The sequence below is a fragment of the Camelina sativa genome, chromosome 2 (genome assembly GCF_030686135.1).
Source record: "Camelina sativa cultivar CO46 ecotype springtype chromosome 2, ASM3068613v1".
Lineage (NCBI taxonomy): Eukaryota > Viridiplantae > Streptophyta > Magnoliopsida > Brassicales > Brassicaceae > Camelina > Camelina sativa.
Genome location: NC_141881.1, coordinates 12,812,445 through 12,833,056, shown reverse-complemented (window position 1 = coordinate 12,833,056; position 20,612 = coordinate 12,812,445). Strand labels below are relative to the sequence as shown.

Here is a 20,612-nt window from a genome sequence, read left to right as displayed (position 1 = left end):
TCTATCAAAAGTCTAAACAAGATTCACTGATTGAGAAGTCAAGTGATATCACTGAATTACAAAGTTGCATAAAGCTCTGTGTGGTGCTTGAGAAAACAAAGCCTTGTGGAACATCAGAGATGTGTCTTTTATTATTAAAAAAAAAAAAAAAAAAATTGTTGCATCTTGCAACTGTGATCTCTCCAAAGGATATTCCAGCTGTCTGTGCATGTTTGGATGACATAAAAAGATTGAAGGCATGATAGTGTGAAAGTCTAACCACCAAAGTCGGCTGCTGTTTCTTTGACAATTTAGAAGGTTGTGGTAGTATCTGGTGTGAGTTCTAAAGAAGAAAATTGGCACTACCAGGTACTCAATTTTACAATAATATTGCTTAGTGTGTCAATCTCTTTTTGGGTCCCTAAACTCAATTATCTATGATGTCTGAATCGATTAAGCAATGATCTGTAATAGCTTAGATGTTTGTTTTACTCAAACTCGTTATTAAGCATTATTGCGCTAAGTTGTTTGGAAATGGCTGTAGGTCAATATGAGCTTTTCAAAGTGATGTATCTCAGGCCCATCTTGGCTTGCTGCACAGAGTATATAAGAGGATCAACACCTAGAGTTTTCTCATCTCATCTTCTATGAATTCGAACAGTCCATTGAATGATCCTCGTTTCTCCTTTTCTTGATCTTATTTGTTCGATTTCTTTATCAATATGTGTTAATCGTACTGCAGAGATGAAATCCATTCTGAGTGGTTTGCAGCAATTCGTGCAACCTAGGCAAGACATAGCCCCGGTGGAACATCAACCATCTGGTGGTGGGTCAACTTCTTCGGAGACGACTCCGGCGACTCCTCCATGTACAGCCATGGTTCCCTATAACCCGATGGGCTGGAAACTGAGGAGATCTCTGAGAACTTCGCCACTGCATCCCCGCTTGATGGTCCAGTTGCCCCGGTGTTCGATCCGCCTCATTCCACTGATGCATGCACATTTTCCTCTGCCTCTCCACCACAAAACCAAGGCACATTTATGTCTCTGGTGGTTGAGTTCTCAGACTCAGAACCGTCGGTTGAGATTCCAGGTCCGAGTGTTTCATCTCATCTTCGAAAGTGACAACCGGAAAGAGATGCTTCGGAAGTCCCTGCTAAGCGATCATGTCCTGCCAGGGAGTCTAGCAAGTGTCGGAGTCGTGGTCCATTTCTCACCCCGTTCGACCGAAAGCGCTTCACTTCTGCTGAAGCAGCTCGTAGGCACGTCTCCTTCTCTGCTCGTACCATGGCTCCTGAAGCCTGCTCTGTTTTTTGGCGATGATGGGAAAGGTCAGATCCCTGATTGCCAAGTCTAGATTTCTCAAGACCGTGACAGAGGTAGGTTTGTATGTTGCTGATGTTGTTTATGATTTTTGGGCTAATCTCCCAACAGTCAAGGTGGATACTGACTCTGTGGATGCTCTTGTGCGTGATTGGGTGTATGATTTCTCTCATGCGAGAATCAATGCGTTTTTTGGGCTCCGATAAGTGGATATTCATGAGCAACATCAGTGCACAGCTGCGATCTTGGAGGAAGACATAGCTCTATTTCTCTCGGATGGTAAGGTAAAGTAGTGTAAATAACTGGTTCCTACAGTAGTTCGAAATCCGGTCATCAAAGAGCTGCACAAGCTTTGTTGCAGCAATTGGACTCCTACGGCCAACAACGGTTATATCTCGGCAAGCCGAGCTATGGTTATCTACATGGTTATGCATCAGATACCGTTTGACTTTGGCATGATGGTCTATGACCAGATTCTCCAACTTGGCCTGCAAGCTCAGTCAACATTCCGGTTGCCATTCCCCTCTGATTTACCAACTGTTCCAAACTCAACATCCTGTGGTAATTGATCAATAACCACCTCCACGAAAGACTGCGTCTAAGACAACGCTGCCCAAACTTGTGCAACCTGATTCTAAGGCTGATCCAGTGGCTGATCGTAAAGCCATGCATCTGGCTATCAAGATTTTGCAGTTGGCTCTCGCAGCAGGTAAGTTTGTCGTTTTGTGTTGCCTCAACTGTCTGTTTGCTATCTCAATTGTTTGTATTTGACTCATTTTTGCCAAACAAGCAGGGGAGATGTGGACTCGGATTCTGATGAGTGAAGGGGTTGTTAGTTTGTGGGGGAGCTTATTTGCTCGTTGTTTTTGCTTTGTTTTCTTTTGTTTTTTTTATCGCTGAACTTGAACCGTTTTCTGTTTTGGTCTGTAATAAGTTTGAACCTGGTTTTGGCACTTTGATTGTGTATTGTCTTTGTGTTATTTCTGGCTCATGTCTTGTGTCCTTGTGTTTCCCATGTTCCTTTCTGGTTATGGTGGATCAGTTGCTTGTTTATCAAACTGAGTCAAAAAGGGAGAGATAGAAGATGCAGTTTCAGTAGTAGGTCGTTGTTGGTACAAGGAGCTGCGAGAAAACAGGACTCTGCATCTGTTAGCAGTCGTGTGATGCATGACAAGGAAGCACAGCTGACAAGTCATGAACGTGGTGAGCTGGATATAGAGATAAAACATAATCGGGAGAGAAGTTATTTGGAGAATATACTTCTCGATATTTAGGATAAGGCTTGATGGACAAGCGATTGCCATAGAGGGAGATACAAAGATATTCGGGTTAGGATTGAGCAAGGTCAAGTATAAAAGGGCCTAGGCGTAGTCGAAATGGGAGATATTGAAGATGCAGTCTCGGTAGCAGGTCGTTATTGGTACAATGAGCTGCGAGGAAACAGGACTTTGCATCTGTTAGCAGTTGTGAGATGCATGACAAGGAAGCGCAGATGACGAGTCATGAACGTGGTGAGCTGGATATGGAGATAAAACAGAATCGGGAGAAAAGTTATTTGGAGAATATACTTCTCGATATTTAAGAAAAGGATAAGGCTTGATAAACAAGCGATTGCCATAGAGGGAGATACGAAGATATTCGGGTTAGGGTTGAGCGAGGTCAAGTATAAAAGGGCCTAGGCGTAGTCGTAGAAGTTTAACACTTCAAAACTTTTGGTGTGAGATTGTAAAACTTCAAGACTATAAAAAAAGTTATGAAGGTGAGGTGTTAGGTTATCCTCTTAAATCTATACTAGAGTGAATTTAGATAGAAAAGAGGAGAGTATTTAGATATATTTTTGTATTCATTATTTATTTTGTTAAGAATAAATATAAAAGTGTTGCCTTGCCGTGTTTCAAAGCAGAAGTGTGTGTTGTAATCTCTATACTTTTTGAAAAGCTCGGTAGGGCGTAGCTTTTATTTGTTAGCTTATCTTTCATCAATACTTAATAAACCGTACTAGTGATGACAGAGACTTAATTCGTTTTTATCACGTCAATCATATAAATTTATTAACATTTTGCCAGTGGCGGTTTCTCTACAATATAATTCGTCACTAATACGGGTCTACATAATCAACCGACAATAACGTGTTGACAGTGAAAGTATAACAACCATTGCAGTGGTTACTAATACTATTAATCAGTTTCAACAAAGATAGTATAAACTATAAAGTAAAAATATTTTAATATAAATACGTTTGATATGTTTATCAAAAAGAAAAAAAAAAAAAGGGGTTCGATTCACTAACTAGCTCATTGGAAAATAAACAAAGTGGATTTGATTGGTATCAATTACTAATGTTGTTTGCAAACAAACAGTTTGGCTGGAAATCTTGGTTGGAGAAAGTGGGTTAAAGCTTAATTTTGATGATTGCTAACACCAATTTCAGTCACTTAAAATTTAAAAAAACCAACATTTGGTTTTTTATATAACTGTTGCACAGTTTTATTTTGTCATTTGCTCTTTATTTTTGGCATTAATTATTTTTATCTTACAAAAGGGAGAAGAATAGTGAATATAATTTGATTTTTCTCATACTTTTCAGAAAATTTATTAACCTTTTGTATAAAAAAAAGTTATTGAGAAGAAATAGAAACAAAATTTTCCCTCCTTCTCATATATGTATGTGTTTTGGTATAACACCATTTTCATTATACAAGTTTTCTTCCAACACGAAAAGTAAAAACCTCAAAAATTAGTTCTTATTTCACAATCAATTATTGTAATGACAAAAGTAAAATTTTAGCATCATAAAAGTTTCTCATTTAACTATATAATTATTTCATATTATGAATAAGATAATGATTTATTAGTCCATATTTTCATTTAAAAATAATTGATTTCATTTTTATAATTTATTATGATTTATAGTATTCATTTACTTTTTTATAATTTACTACAAAATTTTATAATTTATGATAATTTACTACTATAATCTATTGTCATAATGAAAAAATAATTCTTTAGAATTATAACAATTATCATTTAACAATGTTCATATTTCATATCATGAATTAGATAATGATTTAATACTCTATATATAACATTTTGTAACTTAACCAATTTTATATTTTATTATTATTTATTATAACATATATTATTCAACCATTACAAAATTACTAATCAAAGTTACAAAGTTACTCAACCATTCCTCTTGTACTGTATCGTTTTTTTTCTTTTGCTATGTTTAATTGTTTTCTTTTTAAACGTCATTAGTACAACTGTTATAGTTTTATTAATACTTTGTTTAAACGTGGTTATCAGTCAGAAGTCTGTTTTAGAAATCGCTAGGCGTTAGTCGGACGGTCGGGGTGAACCTAGTGCCTAACGAGATAATCGGTGATTAAACGTGGATTAATCGGGGACTAGTTTTAGGATTATTTTATTAAATTAATAATAAAATAAAAATAGATAGTATTAAATATATGTACAATTCTGTTTATGTTAAAATAAAAATATCAAATAAAATATAAATCTATAGTATTGTATTTAAAACTACGGTAAACACATAAGAACATAATTTTAAAAGAAAATTTATGATTTTCATTAAAAGTTTGTACATTAGTTATTGTAAAACATCATAAACTCTTTATTAAAATGTCTAAATAACAAAAAAAAAATACATATTTGATTTATATTTGGCTCTAAAAATAATCATTATATAAAAAATTAAGCGGTAAGTAATCGGATTAGACAGGCTATAATCAAATTAGACACGTATAGTTGGATAATCAATATTAAGCGGGGATTAGTCATTAATCGAAGCGGAGAAGGTGGGCTTACCAATTTTGCAGAGTATAATCGGTGTTAGGCGGGGATTTTTAAAACAAGGATTCTGAATCAGAACCAATATATAATTATATACAGACAAAGTAGCTAGACAGATAAGCACGTTTTGGGATAGGTCTTTGATTGATATCATAACTAATTGGTTGCTTAATCAACCACATTTTATGTAAAAAAATATTTTAAATGAAGAAGTGGAAGTTCCCAATATTCATAGTCGAATCAATGATATTTTGTGTACACAAATTTGATAATGGTCGATGAAATCATTAAAACAGTACCAAATCTTTTATGCAAAATATTTTAAATAAACAAGTGGAAGTTCCCCATATTCATCGTGTATCACATGAACTTTTTATATGCAAAATTTTAGTAATAGTCGATGAAATCATAAAAGCAATACAAAATCTTTCATGCAAAGAAATATTTTAATAAACAAGTGGAAGTTCAAACTCATCGTCTAATCACATGAACTTTCTATATTACCCAAATTTAATAATAGTCGATGAGATAAAACCAATACCAAATCTTCTTATATATCTACATTAGATATGCATGCAAACGAGTGTTTATTTAAATTTTTTATAACTCGTGTAATAGAAATAATAGTTAGATGATACGTGAAATAAAATATATATATTTTAAACCATTTTCATATTCTTAATTTTCTATTATGTTGATTGCAATTATTTTTTTTTTCACATTCTTTAGATATTTTGGTTTTTATTCCTATTTTGAATGAAGTTTAACTATAAATTTTGTAATTTATCTTTTAATTTTTTTGACCAATTGATTATCTTATTCTTATTTAGCTCATAAGCTAATCAATTGAAACCCACGCTATATATTATAAGATAATCAAAATAAAAATCTATTACCCTGTTTCCCAATTAAATGTTATTTTAGAAATTTTATCTTTGATTTATAAAGAGTGTCATGCACTGTACAATTTCAATATGATTTTTACATACACTCTCTAATTTACTTTTTCCCAAAACTATTTTCAATTGAATTATTGTACATTTTCAGTGTGATTTTTACATACACTCTCTAGTTTACCCACCCAACACTATTTTTTACTGAATGATATCATTAATCACTTAGTAAATATGAGCATATAGATACAATTCAGAAGTTTAATTAATTTGTGTGGAATATGTCAAAATGACATTCTTTATGTAAGAAAGAGACTAAATAATAAAATCAGAAACTTTTAAAAAAGAAACAATTATGTTAACACTTAATATAGTTTACCAATATAAAACGGTTAAAATAGTTGAAGACTAAAATTTAACCCGCAATACACCACACAACAATTTTTCTTAAGAAATCATGATTGAGTCAACTTTATATAATGTCTAATATTATATGATGTCTAATATTTTAATGTTGGTAGTATTAACAAAATAATAAAATTATGATACAATACAGGTCAATGATATTTGGATTTATAGTAATGTCTTGTAATATCCGCAAACCAATATATGAGTTTTGGGGATGGGTGTCGATCGACAGCAATATTTTTTGGTTCGACCAGTTCGATTTAATTATCAATTTATTAAACCGAGTTATTTAAGTGTTTTGTCGAGAAAAGGGTTTTGGAAAGGTGGTGTTGTCGTCGTTTCTCTGGTTTTTGAAAGAAAATATAGAAAAACAAGTGTTCTTGAGATTTTGGTGATTTTTGAGAAGATTGTTGGCTGTTCTTGGGAAATCTAAGGCTAGGAGGGTGATAGAAGCTTGCTGAGAGTGTGGGATTAGTCATTGTTGGTCAGAAACTTCCTGCAAAGAGGTGAGTGCATGATCATGGGTTATCTAAGCTAAGATCTCTAGTTTTTCTATGATTTGGTGCTTATGTGTTTGTTTCCTTTGAGTTCCCTATGGTTTTTCGTTGCTGCTATGGCTGGGTTTGGCTTCTGAAGATGCATGGAGCGGATTGGAGAAGATTAGAGGCGAGATTCAGAGTTTCTGATCGAAGGAAATCGATGCTCGGCATCGGTGTTGATCGACACCAGTTGGGGTATTGGTCGACCCCAGCGCGAGGACGATTCGATAACTTTAGGGAGTGTCGATCGACACCATGTGGAGGTGTCCGTCGACACATACTAGGGTTTTCAGGAATGTCGAGCATGGTGTCGGTTGACACCAGATTGTCAGTGTCGATCGACACCATTTGTGTTGGTCGACACCCTTCCTCAGATACGACGGATGATGGAATGCTTTGTTTATTGCCTGGTTTGTTTTGTTGATTGTTGTTTGTGGCATGTAGAGATCTTATTGCTTGTGTGTATAGCTCAGTGGATGGGAGGATTGCCTCACTGAGTGTTATCAAATACTCATGCATCTCAATTTCTGTTTGTGGTGCAGGTAAAGTCAAAGTGTGATCATGGAATCAAGACAATGAAGATGAGGATATTCTAGGGACTCGATTGGTTGTTGTCTGGCATTGCTAGGTTGCTAGAGTTGGGTCATTAGAATATTGCTAGGTTGTTGGTTCTATGTTTCATGTTGTTTGGTTATTGAATATTTGCTATGTTTTGAATATTGGTTATTTAATTATTGGATATTTATTGGTTATTGGTATTGGTTATTTCCGCTGTTTTGGTTTGATTGTGGTTAGGTGGATAATGGGTATGGGACCACTAGTTGTAGAGTATTTATCATTTATTAAAAAAAAATCGGGTCGGATCATTTCATGTCTATCCAAACTCTGTTCATCATATAACTCATCCCGAGGTAATTTAACCTTTTATAGATTCAAATATTTTATAGTATTTCAAACATTTTAAACATTTTAAAATTATTTTCTGGTATAACTAAACGATTCACTAAATAACTGAAAAACTAATAAAAACTTTTAATTTAGATGTTTGTTTAGCTTAGTTACAAACCCACTTGGATTCAGATTCAGATTTAATTTGGTATTACTATAATATGATTTGGTATCATTGGCTAAAGTTTTTAACTGATATGGTAGGTTGGAAGCAGTGCTGTTTAAGGCTTATGATGAAAATAAATTAGAAAGAATTACTCAAATGTTATCCAAAAGTTGGTTTATTACTCATATCTATAAATCTTTTGAAAATTACTAGAATGTTTAAGGCACTGGGTGTAATTACAATTTACCCCTTGGATTTAGTTTTTCGATTTAGAGTAAAAAAAAAAAAAAATACACATCAACAAATTAAAATACACTTCATTTTCGATTTTCTTCGTCACTAAACAATTTTTTTTCAGAATCAACAATTGCTTATTTTGAGTAAACCACAAATCTAACCATGGTTAAACCAATTTTTTACTAAACCCTAGAAAATATCTTAACCTTGAGTCTCAGCCTCCCTCACCCCCATTATAAATTGGAGACTTCGTCTTCTTCATTCTTCACAAATCTCTTTTGTCCCTCGCTGTTAAACCCTAGATCTTCTTCTTTCTCAAAATATTTCAATAGTGTCCGCAGATGTTGAGATCCGGTGCTTCGTTGAAGGTCTAGCCTAGACCACCGATGACAGAGCTCTTGAGACAGCCTTCTCTCAATACGGCGACCTTGTTGATTCCAAGGTCTGTTACATGCCGAGATCGAGGCAATTTACTAATGTGTCTCTGAATTTGGGTAATTGTACCGGAAATTGATAAGTTTGGTACGGAGATCCGGTTTAGTGTGGTTTGATGGATCAAGCTTTGAAATTGGGGGAAAGAGAAAACCAAAATTTCTCGCTTGTTCTTGTTAGAGAGAGAGAGAGAGAGAGATCGCCGGAGATGGGTTACGGATGGGCGATCTTCGAGGGGATAGTGGTGATGGGATCTCTGTGTCTGTTTCTCAATCGGAGGCTTTACAAGGAGTACGAAGAGAAGCGAGCCTTGGTTCAAATCATTTTCAGCATCGTCTTCGCCTTCTCTTGCAACCTCTTACAGCTCATTCTCTTCGAAATCATCCATGTTTTATCTCGAGAGTAAGCTTTTCCCACTTGCTAGTTTACTTTATCGATTGTTCCACAGCTGAATTTGATGAGTGAGTAACACAAGCAGCTTTGATTCATGTGAAAACTTATATTGCTGAGTAATGTGTAGTATCGTTGATTAATTCTATCATTTAACATTATATGTCAGGGCTGTGAAAATTACATCAATTTAGTTCTGCATTAGATCCGAGACATATCATCGCACCTATTTATAATTTTTTTTTTTGTTTTTTACCTTTGCAGGCAAGGATACGGTGGTGGAAGACGTGAGGGTGGAGGAGGATACGGTGGTGGTGAAGGAGGAAGTTACGGAGGAAGCGGTGGAGGAGGATGGTAATTCCATTAATTAGATCGGGGATTATTCTGAAAACTCTCTTTATCACTCTCTCTCTCTCTCTCGTTATGCTTCTGTTTCGTTGTGTTTGGTTCCTATCGTCTCTTTCAGTTCTTTGTTTCAACTGTTTAGATTTGATGTAACAGATTTAAAATAGAATTCAAAAATTTTGCTTCCTATAAATTTTGTAAAGCGTTGCACATTATTATTATACCATCACGTTTACACTCTTTTAAACATAATTCGTCACTATGCTCAGTTCGAGATGAATTGTATTTGGGTATGTAAAAGATTGATTTGTCTATGGCTGATTTATTTCACACGGCTGAGTTGAATTATGGAGTTATAAGATATTAGTATGTATTCTTCTTTTTTTTTCTGGGTTTTTTGTTCTATCATATTTCTAATAAATTATCTAATTAAAACGTCTCTCGATAGCATAAAAAATGTTGTTGGGGAATCCCAAAAAATCACTACTAAATACATAAAGTTAGCTTTTCTTACAATATATTATTCAAATTAATTAAAAAAATTTTGAATTCGAATTGCGAATAAAAAAAATAAAAGTATTTCTCAAACAATTGAATGATATGGCTGAGTTATCGACATAAACGGCTGACTTATGAAATATTTGTAAATTAGAACTATTATAACTTAAAATTAAAATATAGAATGAAAAAATGAATATTACAATCATTATAAGCAATAAAAAGTAATAATTATAGACAAAGATTGATTTTTACACAGTCTGATCAAAATGTGTAAAACATTCAAAACATGACATTTAGGGGTTAGGGTTAGGGTTAGGATTAGGGTTTGAGGTTTAGGGTTCATATTTCTAACATTATGAGTTTTAATATAACAGTTTGGTTTTTGTTATATTGGTGTTTGGTTTAAGGTGGTAATTTGGATATACTAATATGATAACCATTTGAAAATTTAAAAAATTTTGAAATTAATTTTCGGTTATTTCCAGTTATGGGTCGGTTAGATGAATATATAACCATAAATAATCCAAATGTTATCCAAATTAGGCGGATTAACTTAATATAACCGATAGCGAGCTCAATATAACCGTAATTAACCGAAAATAATGGAAAAGAAAATGTGGTTCGGTTCGGTTTGGTCGATTATTTAGTCATTCTAATTTAAGGGTTGGCTGAGTTATGGTAAATTTATGGCTGAGTTATGCAACGGATATATTAATTTATTATATACCTTCTCGAGAATACAAAAGTATTGTTAGGGACACGCAAACAATAATTATGTTTATTGTTAAGAACCACACGCGTAATAGATGAGATTTTAACGATTTTTTAATTAAAAAGAATTCAAAATTTGAATTTTTAATTTTTTTTATTAATAAAAGTATTTATCAAAAAATTGACTGATATGGCTGAGTTATCGACATAAACGGCTGACTTATGAAATATTTGTAAATTAGAATTATTATAACTCTAAATTAAAATATATAATGAAAAAATGAATATTACAATCATAATAAGCAATAATAAGTAATAATTATAGACAAAGATTGATTTTTACACAGTCTGATCAAAATGTGTAAAACATTCAAAACATAACATTTAGGGGTTAGGGTTAGGGTTAGGGTTTGATGTTTAGGGTTCATATTTCTAACATTATAAGTTTTAATATAACAGTTTGGTTTTTGTTATATTGTGTTTGGTTTAAAGTGGTAATTTGGATATGATAACCATTTGAAAATTTAAAAAATTTTGAAATTATTTTTCGGTTATTTCTGGTTATGGGTTGGTTAGATGAATATATAACAATAATAAATAATCCAAATGTTATCCAAATTGGGTCGATTAACTTAATATAACCGATAGCAAGCCGAATATAACCGTAATTAACCAAAAATAATGGAAAAAATAGTTTCCGGTTCGGTTCGGTTTGGTCGGTTATTTAATCATTCTAATTTGAGGGTTGGCTGAGTTATGGTAAAGTTATCGCTGAGTTATCGTTTAGGGTCTTCTCAATAATATTAAAACGTATTTTTCTTTCTTTCCTGGGTCTTTTGTTTTGTCAGATTCCTAATAAGTATTAAAACGTCTCTCGATGTCACAAAAAGTGTTGTTAGAGAAGTGCAAAAAATCACTAATTCCGTGCTTGCTCAAATCCACACGCATAATAAATTCATCAAGTGAGCTTTTTTTACAAGATATTATTTTCTGGGTCTTTTGTTCTGTCAGATTCCTAATAAGTATTAAAACGTCTCTCGATGTCACAAAAAATGTTGTTAGGGAAGCGCGAAAATCACTAATTCTGTGTCTGTTCAAATCCACACGCATAATAAATTCATAAAGTGAGCTTTTTATCACAAGATATTATTGCAAATAATTAAATAATTATTATTTGAATTTAGAATTTTATTTTTCTATAAGTATTTCTCCAACAACTGAATATTAAAATTATTATAACTCAAAATTTAAATTTAGAATGGAAGTATGTCTATTATTCGGTTAACTGATGGTTTGACACCAAAATATCGCTTTACGGCTGAGTTATAATCATTACGGGAAAACGAAAGGTCATGTGACGGCTGAGTTATAGTGAGTTATGGCTGAGTTACCACAAGAAACAATCTGAAAGTAAATGGATGATATATATGACTTTACGGCTGAGTTATAATATTTACGGGAAAACGAAAGGTCATGTGACGCCTGAGTTATAGTGAGTTATGGCTGAGTTATCACAAGAAACAATCTGAAAGTAAATGGATGATATATATGACTTTACGGCTGAGTTATAATATTTACGGGAAAACGAAAGGTCATGTGACGGCTGAGTTATAGTGAGTTATGGCTGAGTTATCAAAAAAAACAATCTGAAAATAAATGGATGATATATATGAGTTTACGGTTGAGTTATAATATTTACGGTAAAACGAAAGGTCATGTGACGGCTGAGTTATAGTGAGTTATGGCTGAGTTATCACAAGAAAAATCTGAAAGTAAATAGATGATAACATGTGTTACTATTGACTTAAGTTGAGTTATGGACTTAACTCAAATTTTATTCAAAAATGTTACTAATCACTAACAAAACTAACTTTTTTAATTAGTTATTTTATTTCTCCTAAATTATTATTTTTTATTATCATTTGAAATGAAAATAGACATAGACCTAAATTTTATTCAAAAATATTACCAATCACTAACAAAACTAATTTTTTTGAAGTTGAGTTTGAATAATCATGTGTTATGGTTGATGTACAAGTTTGAGGTATATCCTTTGTAAAATTGTTAACTCAAAAGATTATTCAACATCGTGGAAATTTTCATGAGTTAAAGATGTGGTAAGTTGAGTTATCTATTTTTTTTAATTAAAAAAAACGAAAATTCAGTTATATAATACAAAAAAATTATTTGCTCGTTTTTATTTAATTCATATATCAAGAAAAATAATTTTTACTGTTTTTCTTTTATTTAATAACTTTTTTAATTAATTATTTTATTTCTCTTAAATTATTATTTTTATTATTATTTGAAATGAAAATAGACATAGACCTAAATTTTATTCAAAAATGTTAGCAATCACTAACAAAACTAATTTTTTTGAAGTTGAGTTTGAATAATCATGTGTTATGGTTGATGTACAAGTTTGAGGTATATCCTTTGTAAAATTGTTAACTCAAAAGATTATTCAACATCATGGAAATTTTCATGAGTTAAAGATGTGGTAAGTTGAGTTATCTATTTTTTTTAATTAAAAAACCAAAATTCAGTTATATAATACAAAAAAATTATTTTTTCGTTTATATTTAATTCATATATCAAGAAAAGTAATTTTTACTGTTTTTCTTTTATTTAATAACTTTTTAATTAATTATTTTATTTTTTCTAAATTATTATTTTTTATTATTATTTGAAATGAAAATAGACATAGACCTAAATTTTATTCAAAAATGTTACTAATCACTAACAAAACTAATTTTTTTGAAGTTGAGTTTGAATAATCATGTGTTATGGTTGATGTACAAGTTTGAGGTATATCCTTTGTAAAATTGTTAACTCAAAATATTATTCAACATCATGGAAATTTTCATGAGTTAAAGATGTGGTAAGTAGAGTTATCTATTTTTTTTAATTAAAAAAAAAACCAAAATTCAGTTATATAATACAAAAAATATTTTTTTTCGTTTTTTTTAATTCATATATCAAGAAAAATAATTTTTACTGTTTTTCTTTTATTTAATAAAATTTTTAATTAGTTATTTTAAAATTGTTAACTCAAAAGATTATTCAACATCATGGAAATTTTCATGAGTTAAAAATGTGGTAAGTTGAGTTATCTATTTTTTTAATTAAAAAATGAAAATTCAGTTATATAATAAAAAAATATTATTTTTTTCGTTTTTATTTACTTCATATATCAAGAAAAATAGTTTTTACTGTTTTCCTTTTATTTAATAACTTTTTAATTAGTTATTTTATTTCTCCTAAATTATTATTTTTTATTATCATTTGAAATGAAAATAGACATAGACCTAAATATGATAAGATTTTAAATATTATGGCATGCATTTAGTTAATTTTTTAATTTGCAACGTAACAAAAAAGTTTAGTTAACAATGTAACTCAGCCACAACATGAAAAACATTACAGTAATTAAAAAGCAAAAAAAATTGCTGCCAAACTCAGCCGCTTCATCAACTGAAAATATGTAACTCAGCCGTATCGTTTGATAAGTCAGCCGTAACTGAATAACATTCTAGTAATTAATCTTTTGCTAATAAGTCAGCCGTCAAACGGCTGAGTTGTCGATAAGTCAGCCTATGACGGCTGAGTTATGCTCATAACTCAGCCAGATTTAATAAGTCAGCCGTAACGCTTGGCTGACTTATGAGCATAACTCAGCCAAATTTTTGACAACTCAGCCGTGTCGTAGTGATAACTCAGCCAATATTTTGACAACTCAGCCATGTCGTAGTGATAACTCAGCCAAAATTTTGACAACTCAACCATTAGGTGAAAACTCATCCATAAGGACGGCTGAGTTAGCGCATAACTCACCCAGATTTAATAAGTTAGCCGTAACGCTTGGCTGACTTATGAGCATAACTCAGCCATATTTTCATAAGTCAGCCGTCCGCTCTTAATCAAATGTTTTTCTGATAACTCAGCCACAACATACCTATAACTCAGCCGCAACATACTCTGTAACGCGTTACGGCTGAGTTATGGTTACACGTCAGCGATTACTGACGTGGCGTGTGACGTGGCAATGACATTTTTGTAATAACGTTTTTTCCGGTAACATAAAATAGGGGCACGCTGGGTATTTTGAAAATACCCGAAACATTCTAGTAATAAAAAAGTTTTTTGTAGATTCTGGTAATATTACCTAAAATGAGTAATATTTGCGTAATTTACTCAATAAATTATGGTCTGTTTTATCTTTAAATAATAAATTAAAAAAACTAAAATATAAAAGAAAGAAGAATAACAAAGCCAAGTTTTCAAAAAATATATTAGAATAAATATTACTAAAATGTATATAATTTAAACAATTTATATTTGGAATTGTGGCCTAAAATACTTGTTTTTGGTTGGTGGCCTTGGGCATTTGCCCATTTTTCCTTTAGGTGAGCAGGGCTCTGGTTGGACACACACATTTTCTTCATTAATTAAATAATATATTTCTGTTTTAAATATGTATCAGAGCTTTCTGTATTATTAATTAACTATTTAACAAAATTCTAAACTAATAAAATATCATAATCCGAACATTATTAATTTATGGAGTTTTACTATACAATGAATTCGCTAATACATCTTCTTGTATTGTGTCAATCTAGTAATGAGATGCTATAGTATGTCAATTGAGTTATTTTTACCCAAATTTGGGTCAATCTAGTATATTTTCACAATACATTATGGGTTATGTCCAAACTTAAATTCCACTACGTTATATTGTCTAATACTTTTGGCATCGCGAAATTGAATTGACCTCAATTTACTCAAGATGGACGATATAACTAGAAAAGGACATTTCTAAGAAATTCTCAACATTATTTTATTAATAACATTGGAATATTTTGATTTAGAGTTTTACATGGAAAATAAATTAGAATCTGGATAGATAATAAGAGGAAACTTGCGACAAACATCGATACCATTTGCTTCGACCAGATCAGGCTTATCATCTCCAAGTGGTCCTATCTTGACTCTCCAGTCAAATCGTTTTACAATGTTTGCAATCGTAAGCTCGGCCAAGGCCAATGCAAATCCTATTCCAGGACATTTTCTTCTCCCTGATCCAAAAGGAAAGTACTTAGAAATCTTGACCTTGAAAATCAACAAAAGAATCCAAATGCCTCTCAGGCCTAAATTCCTCTGCATCTGATCCCCAAGTTACAATGTCTCGTTGAATCGCCCATACATTGATTAGCACCTGTGTTTGAAAATAGAACTTCTTTAAAGCATCTTGTGTCATTGTCATTTATATTTTATCTTTATAAGATATAAAGACTAACTTGTGTTCCTGCAGCTATGTCATATCCATTAAGCGTGACATCTTCACTCAGTAGTCGCGGAATTAGTGGACCTGAAGGATGTAGCCGAAGCACCTCCTTGATCACAATATTTAAATAGTTCATATGCACAACTTCTTTCTCCGATACATATAAAATACTCTTCGAAACAGAACGAATCTCGTCTTGGAGTTTCTTCATACACTGTGGATGTCTCATAAGCTCTGTCATTGTCCATTCTATTAGGGTGAAAGTTGTTGATGCTCCCCCAAACAACATATCCTGAATAAACAAGAAAAGTGTTTTTAACAAACAAACAGAAAGAAAATTGAATAAACAAGAAAGTTGTTGACGCTCTTATAATTGTTCTAAAAACTTATTTTCCTTGAAAGAAAATGAAATCGTTTTACCAACAGAAGGTTTTTCAAAGCGGTTCTGTCAAGCTTGATAGGCGTCGTTTTATCTTTTTGAATAGAAAGCAACATATCAGTGAAGTCTGATCTGTTTTCCTCTGCATCAACATGTTCTTCCACCACCTTTTCCAAAAAACTACGGATCTCATTTTTTACTGTCTCCACTTTCTTATCGAAACCTCGGATCTTGTCTATCCATGCCAAACTAGGAATGTATTCACCGATAGGGAAAGCGCCCATTAGCTCCATCAATCTCCTTACTATGTTCTTTGAATTTTTGCCGCCTTCCTCGCTGCTATATTTTCTTCCCAAAACAACTCTAGTCATTACATCATTTGTAAGAGTCATGAGGATTTCGCTTAGATTAACTGGGGAAGAGGAGGAACTGGCCTTCTCAAGTTTCCGAATCATCACGTTGATCTCTTCTTCTCTTATATTCCCAAACGACCGTACCGTTTTGTTGCTAAGTAGATTCATAACGCATATGCTCTGCCTACATCCCAAGTAGATATTGAAGAAAAATTAGCAATACTATTTGGGATCTTAATCCTAAAATTTTGTATACTATTGTATAGATTCGATGTACGTAATATTTTTGTTCTATAAATAACAACAATAGGGAACAATCTTGTGAATAATACCATATATTTTAAAATACATCAACTCATTGTTAAATGAATTATAAAAATGATAAGAGAGTAGAACAATAAACCTTAAAGTGCCTCCGATATTCTCCGTAGGGGGCCAAGGCCAAATCTCTCCCACCATTAAAAAGTTTCTGGGCCACTCTTGATTTTGGCCTATTAGAAAATTTTATGTCGTGTGATTTCAAGACTTCATGAGCATAGTCAGCGGATGAGACAACAAGGATGGGGACACGGCCAAAGTGAAGGAGCATTAGTGGCCCATAGTGAAGGCTGAGGGAACAGAGAGAGCGGTGAGGATTTAGACTTAGCTGGTAAAGGTTTCCTATAACTGGAAACCGCCATGGAGATGGTGGTGGGTTAAGGTTTGTTTTGTTAGCTCGTATGGTCAGGATTCGCTTTAGGAAGAGAAAGGCAAATAGAGTTGTTAAGCACATAGAGAGCAATATCATGTCCACTTTATTATTATTTTTTTTAATTACCAAAAGTTGATTTCAAGCTCTTCTATTTAGAGTGATTTGTTAGCATTTGAGTTCTCTATACTATCTTTTATTATATAATAACTAGGATCGGATCCATGCTACAATGTAGAGAAATATTCATCAATATGTAATATAATTTGTAGTAAAAGTATGAATATACATAATGTTATTATTTAAAATTTAGTTTAACAATTACTCATTAACAAGATCATGATATGTGTTAATTGTATTGATAAGATGTCGACACGTGTTAATTCTAAATTTACTAAAACATAGAAATAAAAAAATAAAATTTCTAAACCTATCATGAAAAGGACTTTTATACACAAGTAACAACAAATAACTGATATATACAAAAAAAAACTAATTTTTAATTATAAACCTAAATTTGATAGATTTTTTTTTTGTATTTACTTAATAAGTAAGATATATATAAAGGGTCGTTTCAAAATTATCCATTAACATGATCATGAAAAGTGTCAAGTCTTGACACTTGTCAAAAAAAATTAAAAAGAAAAGCTAACAATTTTATTATATAAATATTAAAATATATTTATTGAAAATTAGTCATTAATGTGATCATAATATATGTCAAGTTATCGATTTAACATGTTGACACGTGTCAAAATATGTTGTTGACGTGATCATGACACATGTCATTATACAAAGTTTTGTTTCAAAATTTATCATTAATATGATTATACTTATATTACTAGGGAAGTACCCGCGCTTGAAGCGCAGTATTAAGATTTTAATAACAACAGTTTTGTTACTTCATGATATGTTACTTTTCTGAACTAATATGTAATAATTGACATATTTAGTCTCAATGTGAAATATTAATTGAGTCTTTTAAATAAACAACTAAACATTAGTAAACAGATATTGAAATTCAATAAGTAAATCCAAAAATTTTAAAAGCGTAAGCAATTTCCAATAGTTCAATATTATAATGTATTATCTCAATTACAAAATAAAGATGAGAGTAATGCAAAGTTGTATTTCAAGTAGCGGTTAATACAAACATACTAAATTTAGACATTCAAAAAGAGAAAAATAAATGGCCAACACCCCATTCTTTACATTTGAGTGTCTGAGATTTCACCTTGTTGCTTAATCACATGGTTTATGTAATAATGCCCAGCAAATTCAGACTTGTAAATATATAAAGTGTTTTAAGAAGTTTTACTTTAACATCATACCGAACTTGTTTTAATATACATAATTACATCTTACATAGCCTGGTGATGCTCTAGTCCTTCAAACTCTGGTTTTATGAAGATCTTCGAAGAGGTCAAGGTGTTTTCAAGACATGGTGCACCTATAGACATTTAGAATTTAAAGTGAATATATTGGTTCCTTATAATGATTATATCAGAACCAATTCATGTTACATACCTTCATATTCTCCCACCCTCATAAACCACATTACATAGAACACTACTGTAACATCCGCGAACCAATTTTTGTAATTTTGGTGTGGGTGTCGATCGACACCCTTGGTGGCATCGATCGACACCATGTGTTCCGGTTTGGTCGGGTTCGTTTTAATTGTCGATTGGTTCGGTTTGGTTCAATTAAAATCCCTAAAATCGTGTGTAAAAGGGGAAAACGACCCTAGGTCGTGTTATTTGGTTGGAGTCGCCGCTTTTGAGAGAAAGAGGAAGAGAGAAAAGAGAGAAAACGTTTCTGTGACTTTCTGGGTTTGTTCTTGGAGTTTTTGGAGAGATCTGACGCTGTAGGAGGGTTAGCTGTTGCTAGAAACGAAGGGGAAGCTTCTGGAGGTGTTGTCTTCCACGTTTCTCAATCCAATCTTCCTGTTCTTGAGGTGAGTGCTTGACCATGGTTGATCTAAGCATGAGATCTCCCTTGTTTTGTGTGATTCCTTGTTATTTGTGGTGTTTGCTTGCTTGGGTACATTGTATTTGTGATTTCTAGTGAATTCCGAGATGGTTAGACGTGTTTGGAGTCGATTCTGTGTTGATTGGAATCGGAGTTCGTCGCTGAGTTTCGCGCAGATCGTGTCTGCAGAAGAGGCATCGATCGATACCACTTTTGAGGAGCATCGATCGGCACCGTCTCGAGTAGCATCGATCGGCACCATTCCGGCATCGGTCGACACCAGTTCCTGTAGCATCGGTCGACACCGATTGAGCATCGGTCGACACTAGTACCTGCCGAGTCTTATTTTTCCTGGTTTGATAGATTGATTGTGTTATTGTTGTTTGTTGACTTGGGACTCTCATATGCTTGTGTGTATAACCCAGTAGATGGGAGGACGGCCTCACTAAGTATTTATGATAATACTTACGCATCTCAATTGTTGTTTGTGATGTGCAGGTAAAGGCAAAGTGTGATCGTGGAATCAAGGCGATGATGAAGGGGTGTTCTAGAGGCTTGATTGATTGTGGTCTAGCTGATGTTAGGTTGCTAGATTAAGTCATTGGAACATCGTAGGATGTTAGCTTTTGGTTATTTCTTTGTTTGGATTATGATGTTATTGGATTATTTATGTTGGAATATTATTGGAATTGTTTTATTTGGTTCTCCGCTATTACTGATTGTTGTTAGGATGTTAGTGGGTATTGGACCACTAGTAAATGAGGTATATAAAAAAAAAAAAACGGGAAGGGTTGTTTCATTTTGGTATCAGAGCCCTTACGGTTCTAGGACTAGGGTTCATTGTGCTTTTGCTGTTGATGTTTAGGATTCCATGCTATGAGTGATTGTGTGAGTCGGTCAATTGAGTGTGGCATGAAGTCCTAGAACATCCTCTTCGAGCCTGTGTTGTGATTCCACGGTGAGTTGTGTTTCTTGTGTATTAGAATTATTGTTTGCTTAGCCTTCTGTTCTTGGATGATACAGATGGTTAGGGGTGAGGATGCTGTTGGTCGCGGTCGTGGTCGTGGGCTTGGTCATGGTCGGGGTCGGGGACGAGGTCAGGTTCCTGAGGCCAGTGTGAGTGTGACCCAGAGCATGGCCAGTGAGGAGGTGGCGGAGTCACAGGTTCATCCTAGTGTGTCTGGAGACCAGGCTGGTTTGGGTGACGGCAGGGCGGATGGGCCCGGTGTCGGTCACGGTGTTGCCCCGGGTGTGGGGGTTGCAGCGGGAGGTGCTCTAGGCAGGGAGGATGTCTTGATGGACTTGCTAGCTCAGGT

The 20,612-nt window shown here is 33.0% G+C and overlaps 2 protein-coding genes and 1 pseudogene across 3 annotated transcripts; 2 read left to right on the top strand and 1 right to left on the bottom strand.

Moving 5' to 3' along the window:
- The first annotated feature begins 210 nt into the window (after positions 1-210).
- On the top strand, positions 211-2,290 carry LOC104719943 (uncharacterized). The gene is made up of 4 exons (XM_087482640.1): positions 211-348; positions 524-1,309; positions 1,413-2,010; positions 2,095-2,290. The coding sequence occupies exons 2-3, from the start codon at positions 649-651 to the stop codon at positions 1,505-1,507; spliced, it is 756 nt and encodes a 251-aa protein (XP_087338766.1). The 5' UTR covers positions 211-348; positions 524-648; the 3' UTR covers positions 1,508-2,010; positions 2,095-2,290.
- Positions 2,291-8,474: 6,184 nt separating this feature from the next.
- Positions 8,475-9,602, top strand: LOC104711836 (GPCR-type G protein 2-like). Its single transcript, XM_010428606.3, has 2 exons — positions 8,475-9,076; positions 9,329-9,602. The coding sequence occupies exons 1-2, from the start codon at positions 8,793-8,795 to the stop codon at positions 9,420-9,422; spliced, it is 378 nt and encodes a 125-aa protein (XP_010426908.2). The 5' UTR covers positions 8,475-8,792; the 3' UTR covers positions 9,423-9,602.
- Positions 9,603-15,493: 5,891 nt separating this feature from the next.
- Positions 15,494-17,427, bottom strand: LOC104749518 (indoleacetaldoxime dehydratase-like; annotated as a pseudogene). Its single transcript, XR_015573683.1, has 4 exons — positions 17,041-17,427; positions 16,326-16,817; positions 15,919-16,197; positions 15,494-15,836 (listed from the first exon to the last, which is right to left on the bottom strand). The product of XR_015573683.1 is annotated as an indoleacetaldoxime dehydratase-like (transcript).
- Positions 17,428-20,612: the final 3,185 nt, after the last annotated feature.